The 12,999-nt window shown below is 47.7% G+C and overlaps 1 protein-coding gene across 1 annotated transcript in view; it reads right to left on the bottom strand.

The window, feature by feature from the left end:
• Window positions 1-12,999, bottom strand: part of TM9SF2 (transmembrane 9 superfamily member 2) — a 144,796-nt gene that overhangs the window by 109,740 nt on the left and 22,057 nt on the right. The window contains exon 3 of the mRNA XM_063953226.1: window positions 3,409-3,502. Within this exon, the coding sequence (XP_063809296.1) occupies window positions 3,409-3,502 (94 nt within the window). The remainder of the gene's footprint in view (window positions 1-3,408; window positions 3,503-12,999) is intronic.

Here is a 12,999-nt window from a genome sequence, read left to right as displayed (position 1 = left end):
ACTCAACCATTACACCCATAGGCAGTGGATAAGTTACTTGAGCCCCTTTTCTTTTTTTTTTCTTTTTTTTTTAGGAAATTGAAAATGTTTGTCAGGGGGTTCCCAAGCCTCCTCCATTTGAGATTGGAGGGATTTAGGAATGGGAAACACTACCAAACGCGGCCTTTGGGATTCGAACAATTCAAATTCTCCTGGCCCTGTAGGGTCTCCATTACCGCTTCAAGTAAATACTCAAGACCTGAGATTGCCGTGTCCTTTTCTGGAAAACCGGCGCTTAGGTTCGATTCAATGAACTCACCTTCTTCTGTATCAATGAGAAAACCCTCTTCCTCCTTCTGGTATAAAAGGAAGAGGTCTCTTAACTGCCTTACGTACATTCGTTTCTGTATGTGTGGGTGGCGTTAACCTGATGAGAAATTCCTCCACCGATCTTAGTTTTATTCTATTTGCAAAACTGAGCGTGTTCTGCAAACGCAATCTGGTCTAGCGTGCTTGGCTGGTGCTTTTGACTGGAGCAGCAGACACACACATACCGAACACTCAGCGGTACTTTCCCCCTTTTAATTAGGTAGAGAAAGACCGTAGGGATGATGGCAGCAAAAGATAACCTTTACCTGGCCGGCTGTCTCTTCAAAATTAAATTATTATTATTTTCTATATACCAGCCGTCTTACAACCCTTGCACCTCCAACTGTGAATCAGCTTTCATGAGCGGGGTTGATGTTAAGTTGCATCCCTTTATTTTCACAGGATCTTTTAAATAGAAGTCCTTAAAAATATAAAGCATAAAGATCTATGATTAATATACAGGAGGATCCTTTGCAGCAGCGACCACTATTCACCATAAGAGGGAGCAAAATCCTCTTTTCGGATTTTCAGGAGGAGAGATGCAGATCCCCTTTAGTAGGGATCATGGTCTCTCTCTTTTCAAGACTTTTGTCCCCCTTTTCATTAGGTTGACGCAGCCTTAGTGATTTTCTGTACTTTTAACAGGCCAGACTTTTCTTAAGTAGAGGGAGCACTCATATTTTAATATAAGACCCCACCCCCTATTCTGACTGGCTAGACATCATGTCCCACTAAGAGGGGCGTGTTTCCAAGCCTCCCCCTTCTGTTAACAGTGACGTTTGGCGCCTTTTAGTTCCCGAAAAATGGGCGCATTTGAAAATTTTGTGACATCACTTACATTAACGCGGGTACCCTGTGGCCGCCGGAGCCCCTAATGTCCCAGAGCTAGTTGGTTGACCTGCTCCACGTTAGGAAACGATGGAGCCCTTAGTCTGCCGTGGCCGCCTGTCGCAGCGCGTCCCACAGCGAGACGCCTCTGCCGCATGAGTCACCACCCACCCCGCCGCCCACACAACACCGTCCTCCCGATCTCCTCCATATGCTGCACCGCGGAGTTAACTTGCCGCGGAGGAGCGGGAAGTGGCGGCTGCAGCTGGCCTGGACAGTGTCTTCGTGAGGCGGCGGCGGGAGGGGGATGATCGCGTGCTGCCCTAACTCTCGTTCTACCTACGCCTGTTAGCGCGGCACTGCTGAAATACGTCCGCTCACTCCTGCTACCCCTGCTGTGGCTACACTGATCTCCCCACCGCTGTTAACGGGAGATCAGTGTGTAAAGAAAAAAAACTACCAATAACCAGCATTCACTGAAGAGGGGATGCAGGGAGAGCTGGATGCCGCGTCTGCAAGCCGCGGGAGGCACTTGGTAAAGCCGTGGAGGGAGGGATGGATGGAAGCGGGGGACGCTGTGCTGCTATTGTCGGCTATCAGTATTAGTCAGATGGCAGCAGCGTGGTGTGGGGCTAAGAAACTAGGGCTTCTGTTACCCCCATTACTCACGACATCTGCGTTCTCCTCCAGTTGAGAGATCTAGATCCCTTTAGCTGGGATCCTTGTCTCTCTACACTGCAGACACTTGTCCTCCTTTTACTAGGTGGACGGAGTCCTTTCTTTTGTTAGTTAAGCCTGTACCCTCCTTCCATTTAGGTGGGATTGGGCATCGTGTTTTTTCCTGTGCTAAAGCCTGCACCCTCCTTTTAGTTAGGAGGGATTGGGCCAGTATAAAACAATGAGAAAAAAATAATAATATATATATATATATAAATAAATAGTCTTCATGTAGCAGAGCTCCCATATTGTGCTTCTTTCCTCCTGGCACAATTTTCCAAACTGAGGGAGGAGGGATGTGAAGGAGGAGGGATGTGAAGGGGGAGGAGCCGGCTGTGCACACAATGCTAGTTTTAGATTGTGCCACACCTCCGGTTACAAGCTTCACACCAATAATGTAAATGGATGTTCCAGTGTCCCCTAGTGGATGAAAGAGAAAGTCCATAAATTATGTATAGATGTAATTGGTAGAACAGTTCAGCTTTAATAAGCAGATGCTGAATATAGTCCAGTCACTTTTACATTTTTCTTAAATTTTCATTTAAAATTTACATGTTATTTATTTATTTTTTTAAATCCTGTTTATAGCACATTTATTACTTTTACATATAGCTGAAACTAAAAACGCTATCAAGTAAGCATTAGATTTATTCTAAATTGTTTGCTTTGTAATTGTTGGGGGTATGAATAACTCCAGCGGGTACCCAGGTATAAAAAGGTTGAGAACTATTGGTTTAATTCCTTGTGCACTAAGCTCTTAGGTTGAAGAATAATGCTGTAATGCAATACTTTATAAACAAAAATGCATTTGACTCTCTTGAAGATGCTTTATTATAGCGCAACACTTTATACTGGAACAATAAGAAACAGCGGCATCTTCCTTTTAAATTGGAAACATCACTTAAGCCCCTTTCACATCTCCAATGCCGGATCCCACCCGGGAATTGGAAACGGGCCCTTCCCGTGTGGGATCCGGCATTGGAGCCACAGCGATGGCGGCCCGGCAATATGCCGGGCTGGTTGCCATAGCAGTGGGCACCGAGTTGGCAGCGGGGGCGGATGCAGCGCTGGGAGATGAACTCATCTCCACGCCACTTCTCCCTATGTAGTCAACGGGTCCCATCCCACTGACCCGGTATTCAACCCGGGAACAACCCTTCTTATAATCCGGGGTGAATTACCGGGTCAGGCGACCCGGGTATTCTCCAAGGCCCCTTTCACATCGCTCAGTGACCCGTGTCGACCCGGCAATATGCAGAGTCGATAACGGGTTATTTTTGCGATGTGAAAGGGTCATTACAGTGGAGCTTAACAAATGTTCATGAGACTGCAATTGTAACTTCACTATTTAGGGCCACAATGAGATCATTGGTTTCTTGAGAAGGATTGCATCACCAGTGAATAGGAGATGGATACAATATAGTTGAAGATTTTTAAGATAGCAATATATACTGTATACCAAATTAACCTGGCTAAAAAACAAAAAACATACGACCTAAAGCAATAAAGACCAACCTTGTATGGAGAGGGTTCAATTCTTTCACCAAACAGCACCTGACCCAGATTTTCAGATGGTCGCTTCTCTTTTGCTTCTTGGCAAAAATCAAAGCTAAAAGAAAAAGATAAAAATAAGAATTTACTTACCGATAATTCTATTTCTCGTAGTCCGTAGTGGATGCTGGGGACTCCGTCAGGACCATGGGGTTTAGCGGCTCCGCAGGAGACAGGGCACAAAAGTAAAAGCTTTAGGATCAGGTGGTGTGCACTGGCTCCTCCCCCCATGACCCTCCTCCAAGCCTCAGTTAGGATACTGTGCCCGGACGAGCGTACACAATAAGGAAGGATTTTGAATCCCGGGTAAGACTCATACCAGCCACACCAATCACACTGTACAACCTGTGATCTGAACCCAGTTAACAGCATGATAACAGCGGAGCATCTGAAAAGATGGCTCACAACAATAATAACCCGATTTTTGTAACAATAACTATGTACAAGTATTGCAGACAATCCGCACTTGGGATGGGCGCCCAGCATCCACTACGGACTACGAGAAATAGAATTATCGGTAAGTAAATTCTTATTTTCTCTGACGTCCTAAGTGGATGCTGGGGACTCCGTCAGGACCATGGGGATTATACCAAAGCTCCCAAACGGGCGGGAGAGTGCGGATGACTCTGCAGCACCGAATGAGAGAACTCCAGGTCCTCCTCAGTCAGGGTGTGCCCCTGACCAAGTATCAGCTCGGCAAAGTTGTAAAGCCGAGACCCCTCGGGCAGCCGCCCAAGATGAGCCCACCTTCCTTGTGGAATGGGCATTTACATATTTTGGCTGTGGCAGGCCTGCCACAGAATGTGCAAGCTGAATTGTACTACACATCCAACTAGCAATCGTCTGCTTAGAAGCAAGAGCACCCAGTTTGTTGGGTGCATACAGGATAACAGCAAGTCAGTTTTCCTGACTCCAGCCGTCCTGGAAACTATATTTTCAGGGCCCTGACAACATCTAGCAACTTGGAGTCCTCCAAGTCCCTAGTAGCCGCAGGTACCACAATAAGCTGGTTCGGGTGAAACACTGACACCACCTTAGGGAGAAACTGGGGATGAGTCCGCAGCTCTGCCCTGTCCGAATGGACAATCAGATATGGGCTTTTTTGAGACAAACGCCGCCAATTCTGACACTCGCCTGGCCGAGGCCAGGGCCAACAGCATGGTCACTTTCCCTGTGAGATATTTCAAATCCACAGATTTGAGCGGTTTAAACCAATGTGATTTTAGGAATCCCAGAACTACGTTGAGATCCCACAGTGCCACTGGAGGCACAAAAGGGGGTTGTATATGCAGTACTCCCTTGACAAACTTCTGGACTTCAGGAACTGAAGCCAATTCTTTCTGGAAGAAAATCGACAGGGCCGAAATTTGAACCTTAATGGACCCCAATTTGAGGCCCATAGACACTCCTGTTTGCAGGAAATGCAGGAAACGACCGAGTTGAAATTTCTTCTTGGGGCCTTACTGGCCTCACACCACGCAACATATTTTCGCCACATGTGGTGATAATGTTGTGCGGTCACCTCCTTCCTGGCTTTGACCAGGGTAGGAATGACCTCTTCCGGAATGCCTTTTTCCCTTAGGATCCGGCGTTCAACCGCCATGCCGTCAAACGCAGCCGCGGTAAGTCTTGGAACAGACATGGTACTTGCTGAAGCAAGTCCCTTCTTAGCGGCAGAGGCCATGAGTCCTCTGTGAGCATCTCTTGAAGTTCCGGGTACCAAGTCCTTCTTGGCCAATCCGGAGCCACGAGTATAGTTCTTACTCCTCTACGTCTTATAATTCTCAATACCTTGGGTATGAGAAGCAGAGGAGGGAAGACATACACCGACTGGTACACCCACGGTGTTACCAGAACGTCCACAGCTATTGCCTGAGGGTCTTTTGACCTGGCGCAATACTTGTCCAGTTTTTTGTTCAGGCGGGACGCCATCATGTCCACCTTTGGTCTTTTCCAACGGTTCACAATCATGTGGAAGACTTCCCGATGAAGTCCCCACTCTCCCGGGTGGAGGTTGTGCCTGCTGAGGAAGTCTGCTTCCCAGTTGTCCACTCCCGGAATGAACACTGCTGACAGTGCTATCACATGATTTTCCGCCCAGCGAAAAATCCTTGCAGTTTCTGCCATTGCCCTCCTGCTTCTTGTGCCGCCCTGTCTGTTTACGTGGGCGACTGCCGTGATGTTGTCCCACTGGATCAATACCGGCTGACCTTGAAGCAGAGGTCTTGCTAAGCTTAGAGCATTGTAAATTGCCCTTAGCTCCAGTATATTTATGTGGAGAAAAATCTCCAGACTTGATCACACTCCCTGGAAATTTTTTCCCTGTGTGACTGCTCCCCAGCCTCTCAGGCTGGCCTCCGTGCTCACCAGCATCCAATCCTGAATGCCGAATCTGCGGCCCTCTAGAAGATGAGCACTCTGTAACCACCACAGGAGAGACACCCTTGTCCTTGGAGATAGGGTTATCCGCTGATGCATCTGAAAATGCGATCCGGACCATTTGTCCAGCAGATCCCACTGAAAAGTTCTTGCGTGGAATCTGCCGAATGGAATCGCTTCGTAATAAGCCACCATTTTTCCCAGGACTCTTGTGCAATGATGTACTGACACTTTTCCTGGTTTTAGGAGGTTCCTGACTAGCTCGGATAACTCCCTGGCTTTCTCCTCTGGGAGAAACACCTTTTTCTGGACTGTGTCCAGAACCATCCCTAGGAACAGCAGACGTGTCGTCGGAAACGGCTGCGATTTTGGATATTTAGAATCCACCCGTGCTGTCGTAGAACTACTTGAGATAGTGCTACTCCGACTTCCAACTGTTCTCTGGACCTTGCCCTTATCAGGAGATCGTCCAAGTAAGGGATAATTAAGACGCCTTTTCTTTGAAGAAGAATCATCATTTCGGCCATTACTTTGGTAAAGACCCGGGGTGCCGTGGACAATCCAAACGGCAGCGTCTGAAACTGATAGTGACAGTTCCGTACCACGAACCTGAGGTACCCTTGGTGAGAAGGGCAATTTGGGACATGGAGGTAAGCATCCTTGATGTCCAGGGACACCATATAGTCCCCTTCTTCCTGGTTCGCTATCACTGCTCTGAGTGACTCCATCTTGATTTGAACCTTTGTATGTAAGTGTTCAAAGATTTCCCATTTAGAATAGGTCTCACCGAGCCGTCTGGCTTCAGTACCACAATATAGTGTGGAATAATACCCCTTTCCTTGTTGTAGGAGGGGTACTTTGATTATCACCTGCTGGGAATACAGCTTGTGAATTGTTTCCAATACTGCCTCCCTGTCGGAGGAAGACGTTGGTAAAGCAGACATCAGGAGCCTGCGAGGGGGAGACGTCTCGAATCTCCAGTCTGTACCCCTGGGATACTACTTGTAGGATCCAGGGGTCCACTTGCGAGTGAGCCCACTACGCGCTGAAACTCTTGAGACGACCCCCCACCGCACTTGAGTCCGCTTGTACGGCCCCAGCGTCATGCTGAGGACTTGGCAGAAGCTGTGGAGGGCTTCTGTTCCTGGGAATGGGCTGCCTGCTGCAGTCTTCTTCCCTTTCCTCTATCCCTGGGCAGATATGACTGGCCTTTTGCCCGCTTGCCCTTATGGGGACAAAAGGACTGAGGCTGAAAAGACGGTGTCTTTTTCTGCTGAGATGTGATTTGGGGTAAAAAAAGGTGGATTTTCCAGCTGTTGCCGAGGCCACCAGGTCCGATGGACCGACCCCAAATAACTCCTCCCCTTTATACGGCAATACTTCCATGTGCCGTTTGGAATCTGCATCACCTGACCACTGTCGTGTCCATAAACATCTTCTGGCAGATATGGATATCGCACTTACTCTTGATGCCAGAGTGCAAATATCCCTCTGTGCATCTCGCATATATAGAAATGCATCCTTTAAATGCTCTATAGTCAATAAAATATTGTCCCTGTCAAGGGTATCAATATTTTCAGTCAGGGAATCCGACCAAGCCACCCCAGCGCTGCACATCCAGGCTGAGGCGATCGCTGGTCGCAGTATAACACCAGTATGTGTGTATATACCTTTTTAGGATATTTTCCAGCCTCTCAGCTGGCTCCTTGAGGGCGGCCCTATCTGGGGACGGTACCGCCACTTGTTTTGATAAGCGTGTGAGCGCCTTATCCACCCTAAAGGGTGTTTCCCAACGCGCCCTAAGTTCTGGCGGGAAAGGGTATACCGCCAATAATTTTCTATCGGGGGAAACCCACGCATCATCACACACTTCATTTAATTTATCTGATTCAGGAAAAACTACAGGTAGTTTTTTCACACCCCACATAATACCCTTCTTGTGGTACTTGTAGTATCAGAAATATGTAACACCTCCTTCATTGCCCTTAACATGTAACGTGTGGCCCTAAAGGAAAATACGCTTGTTTCTTCACCGTCGACACTGGAGTCAGTGTCCGTGTCTGTGTCGACCGACTGAGGTAAATGAGCGTTTTACAGCCCCTGGCGGTGTTTGAGACGCCGGGACAGGTACTAATTTGTTTGCCGGCCGTCTCATGTCGTCAACCGACCTTGCAGCGTGTTGACATTATCACGTAATTCCTTAAATAAGCCATCCATTCCGGTGTCGACTCCCTAGAGAGTGACATCACCATTTCAGGCAATTGCTCCGCCTCCTCACCAACATCGTCCTCATACATGTCGACACACACGTACCGACACACAGCACACACACAGGGAATGCTCTGATAGAGGACAGGACCCCACTAGCCCTTTGGGGAGACAGAGGGAGAGTTTGCCAGCACACACCAAAAAACGCTATAATTATACAGGGACAACCTTTATATAAGTGTTTTTCCCTTATAGCATTTTAATATATATATATATACATATCGCCAAATAAGTGCCCCCCCTCTCTGTTTTAGCCCTGTTTCTGTAGTGCAGTGCAGGTGAGAGCCTGGGAGCCTTCCCACCAGCATTTCTGTGAGGGAAAATGGCGCTGTGTGCTGAGGAGAATAGGCCCCGCCCCCTTTTCGGCGGGCTTCTTCTCCCGTTTTTCTGAGACCTGGCAGGGGTTAAATACATCCATATAGCCCCCAGGGGCTATATGTGATGTATTTTTAGCCAGAATAAGGTACTATCATTGCTGCCCAGGGCGCCCCCCCCCAGCGCCCTGCACCCTCAGTGACCGCTGCTATGAAGTGTGCTGACAACAATGGCGCACAGCTGCAGTGCTGTGCGCTACCTTATGAAGACTGAAGAGTCTTCTGCCGCCGTTTCTGGACCTTCACTTTTCGGCATCTGCAAGGGGGGTCGGCGGCGCGGCTCCGGGACGAACCCCAGGGTGAGACCTGTGTTCCGACTCCCTCTGGAGCTAATGGTGTCCAGTAGCCTAAGAAGCCAATCCATCCTGCACGCAGGTGAGTTCACTTCTCTCCCCTAAGTCCCTCGTAGCAGTGAGCCTGTTGCCAGCAGGACTCACTGAAAATAAAAAACCTAACAAACTTTTACTCTAAGCAGCTCTTTAGGAGAGCCACCTAGATTGCACCCTTCTCGGCCGGGCACAAAAATCTAACTGAGGCTTGGAGGAGGGTCATGGGGGGAGGAGCCAGTGCACACCACCTGATCCTAAAGCTTTTACTTTTGTGCCCTGTCTCCTGCGGAGCCGCTAAACCCCATGGTCCTGACGGAGTCCCCAGCATCCACTTAGGACGTCAGAGAAAAGTATTATATATACTGTGATGTGCAAGTTGCTAAATCTGAAGTTAACCTTTAGCCTCAAAAAAGGCATACTGTAAACTGAAGAAAACAATATGCCAATGTACTGTACGGATGAGAAACGTAATTAATTTAAAAGTTTTAATGATTTTAAGACTTATGTTCTAAATAAATTCAATGAATGATTAATCTTGTTGTTGTTAATATTAAGGAAGCGGCTTGTAGTAAGAGGTACATTTATAGTACTAGTTATATCAATCAATTGGTTACACTAAGGACAATTATCTTTGAATAGAAATTACTCTTACCGTAGGCGCCCCTGGAGATAATTTCAAATCTATATCTATCTATCTATCTATCTCTCTCCAATACAACAGGCGGCACTCAGAGACTTATACTTAGTTGTATACATGCATAAATACCCCGTGGGGTGTGCTTTATTGTGGTGACGTTTCGGGGTCTTCTGGGTCTGAAGAAGGGGAGACGTCTCCGAAACGCACACCCCACGGGGTATTTATGCATGTATACAACTAAGTATAAGTCTCTGAGTGCCGCCTGTTGTATTGGACATCAATGTATCCGGGGATCGCATCCAGGCTACTGGAATGACCGGAGTGCCGGAAAGAATTGTTAGATAGAGATATATATCTCCAATGATCGTAAGTCAGCACTCCTATTAGCACAAAACAACTGCTCAGGTGTCCAGTTCAATACATAGCATGCATATTTCTCCCCAAAGGAACGGCACTCTGAGACTTTTAATCAGCATCAACGTGTATTCAGGCTAGGGCAACGTTTCGGGGTGCAACCCCCTTTCTCAAGCCCACCAACAACACATCCACGGATGTTGTTATTGATAAGTTAAATTAACTTATAAAAAATGGCTCAACATCAGTGATTTATTCAGGCCTTTGGGAGCTACACAATCTAGGCGAAAAATCCATCTGGCTTACAATTGTAGTAATAATTTCCCATCGGAGTGCCGGAACATGTTCTATGGACTTGTATTTCAGGCTAGCCAGATTGTGTTTGTGTACCGCAAAATGGCATGCCACTGTTTGTTCGCTATCACCTGTGGTCAAAGCTGCTCTGAAGGCTGATCTATGTTGGGTGAGACATACTTTTAGTTGGCATTGTCTTCCCAACATAGTACAGCCCGCATGGGCAAATGATAACGTACATCACATATTTACTAGTGCATGCTAGTGGCCACCTTATATTGTACCTTTTACCAGTATGTGGATGGGGTCCCCAACTACTAGAAAGGAGCAGGTTGTACAACCTAGGCATCTGTAGCAGCCATTGAAAATAAGAATTTACTTACCGATAATTCTATTTCTCGGAGTCCGTAGTGGATGCTGGGGTTCCTGAAAGGACCATGGGGAATAGCGGCTCCGCAGGAGACAGGGCACAAAAAGTAAAGCTTTTCCAGATCAGGTGGTGTGCACTGGCTCCTCCCCCTATGACCCTCCTCCAGACTCCAGTTAGGTACTGTGCCCGGACGAGCGTACACAATAAGGGAGGATTTTGAATCCCGGGTAAGACTCATACCAGCCACACCAATCACACCGTACAACTTGTGATCTAAACCGAGTTAACAGTATGATAACAAAAGGAGCCTCTGAAAGACGGCTTCCTACAACAATAACCCGATTTTTGTAACAATAACTATGTACAAGTATTGCAGAATAATCCGCACTTGGGATGGGCGCCCAGCATCCACTACGGACTCCGAGAAATAGAATTATCGGTAAGTAAATTCTTATTTTCTCTATCGTCCTAGTGGATGCTGGGGTTCCTGAAAGGACCATGGGGATTATACCAAAGCTCCCAAACGGGCGGGAGAGTGCGGATGACTCTGCAGCACCGAATGAGAGAACTCCAGGTCCTCTTTTGCCAGGGTATCAAATTTGTAAAATTTTACAAACGTGTTCTCCCCCGACCACGTAGCTGCTCGGCAGAGTTGTAATGCCGAGACCCCTCGGGCAGCCGCCCAAGATGAGCCCACCTTCCTTGTGGAATGGGCATTTACATATTTTTTTGCTGTGGCAAGCCTGCCACAGAATGTGCAAGCTGAATTGTACTACAAATCCAACGAGCAATAGTCTGCTTAGAAGCAGGAGCACCCAGCTTGTTGGGTGCATACAGGATAAACAGCAAGTCAGATTTCCTGACTCCAGCCGACCTGGAAACTATATTTTCAGGGCCCTGACAACATCCAGCAACTTGGAGTCCTCCAAGTCCCCAGTAGCCGCAGGCACCACAATAAGCTGGTTCAGGTGAAACGCTGACACCACCTTAGGGAGAAACTGGGGACGAGTCCACAGCTTTGCTCTGTCCGAATGGACAATCAGATATGGCTTTGTGAGATAAAGCCGCCAATTCTGACACTCGCCTGGCCGAGGCCAGGACCAACAGCATGGTCACTTTCCATGTGAGATATATCAAATCCACAGATTTGAGTTGTTTAAAACAATGTGATTTTAGGAATCCCAAACTACGTTGAGATCGCCCAGTGCCACTGGAGACATCAAAAAGGGGTTGTATATGCAGTACTCCCTTAACAACTTCTGGACTTCAGGAACTGAAGCCAATTTCTTTCTGGAAGAAAATCGACCGGTCGAAATTTGAACCTTAATGGACCCCAATTTGAGACCCATATACACTCCTGCTTGCAGGAAATGTAGGAATTAACCTAGTTGAAATTCTTCCGTGGAGCCTTCCTGGCCTCACACCATGGAACATATTTTCACCTAAGCGGTGATAATGTTGTGCGGTCACCTCCTTCCTGGCTCTGACCAGGGTAGGGATGACCTCTTCCGGAATGCCTTTTTCCCTTAGGATCCGGCGTTCACCCGCCCTGGCGTCAACGCAGCTGCGGTAAGTCATGGAACAGACATGATTCTTGCTGAATCAAGATCCTTTCTAGTATCTCTTGAAGTTCCGGGTACCAAGTTCTTCTTGGCCCAAACCGGAACCACGAGTATAGTTCTTACTCCTCTCCTTCCTATCATTCTCCATACACTGGGTATGAAAGGCAGAGGAGGGAACACATACACCGACTGGTACACCCACGGTGTTACCAGAGCGTCCCAGCTATTGCCTGAGGGTCTCTAGACCTGGCGCTTCATGTGGGACGCCATCATAACCACCTTTGGTCTTTCCCAACGGTTTACAAACATGTGGAAACTTCCAGATGAAGTTCCCACTTTTCCGGGTGGAATTCATTTATGCTGAGGAAATCTTCCTAGTTGTCCACTCCCGGAATGAACACTGCTGACAGTGTTATCACATGATCTTTCGCCCAGCGAAGAATCCTTGCTGTCATTGTCCTCCTGCTTCTTGTGCCTGTTTACGTGGGCGACTGCCATGATGATGTCCTACTGGATCAGCACCGGTTGACTTTGAAGCAGAGGTCTTCCTAGGCTCAGAGCATCGTAAATTGCCCTTAGCTCCAGTATATTCATGTGGAGAGAAATCTCCAGACTTGACCACACTTCCTTGGAAATTTCTTCCTTGTGTGACTGTTTCCCAGCCTCTCAGGCTGGCATCCGTGGTCACCAGAACACAGTCCTGAATGCTGAATGTGCTGCCCTCTAGAAGATGAGCACTCTGCAGCCCCCACAGAAGAGACACCCTTGTCCTTGGAGACAGGGTTATCCGCTGATGCATCTGAAGATGCGATCCGGACCATTCGTCCAGCAAATCCCCCTGAAAAGTTTTTGCGTGAGATCTGCCGAATGGAATCGCTTCGTAAGAAGCCACCATTTTTCCCAGGACTCCTGTGCATTGATGCACTGATACTTGGCCTGGATTTAGGAGGTTTCTGACTAGGTCGGATAACTCCCTGGCTTTCCCCTC

This window comes from Pseudophryne corroboree, chromosome 2 (genome assembly GCF_028390025.1).
Source record: "Pseudophryne corroboree isolate aPseCor3 chromosome 2, aPseCor3.hap2, whole genome shotgun sequence".
NCBI classification, from domain to species: Eukaryota; Metazoa; Chordata; class Amphibia; order Anura; family Myobatrachidae; genus Pseudophryne; species Pseudophryne corroboree.
The sequence above is the reverse complement of the archived record's forward strand: the minus strand, read 5'-3'. Positions and strand labels throughout refer to the sequence as shown.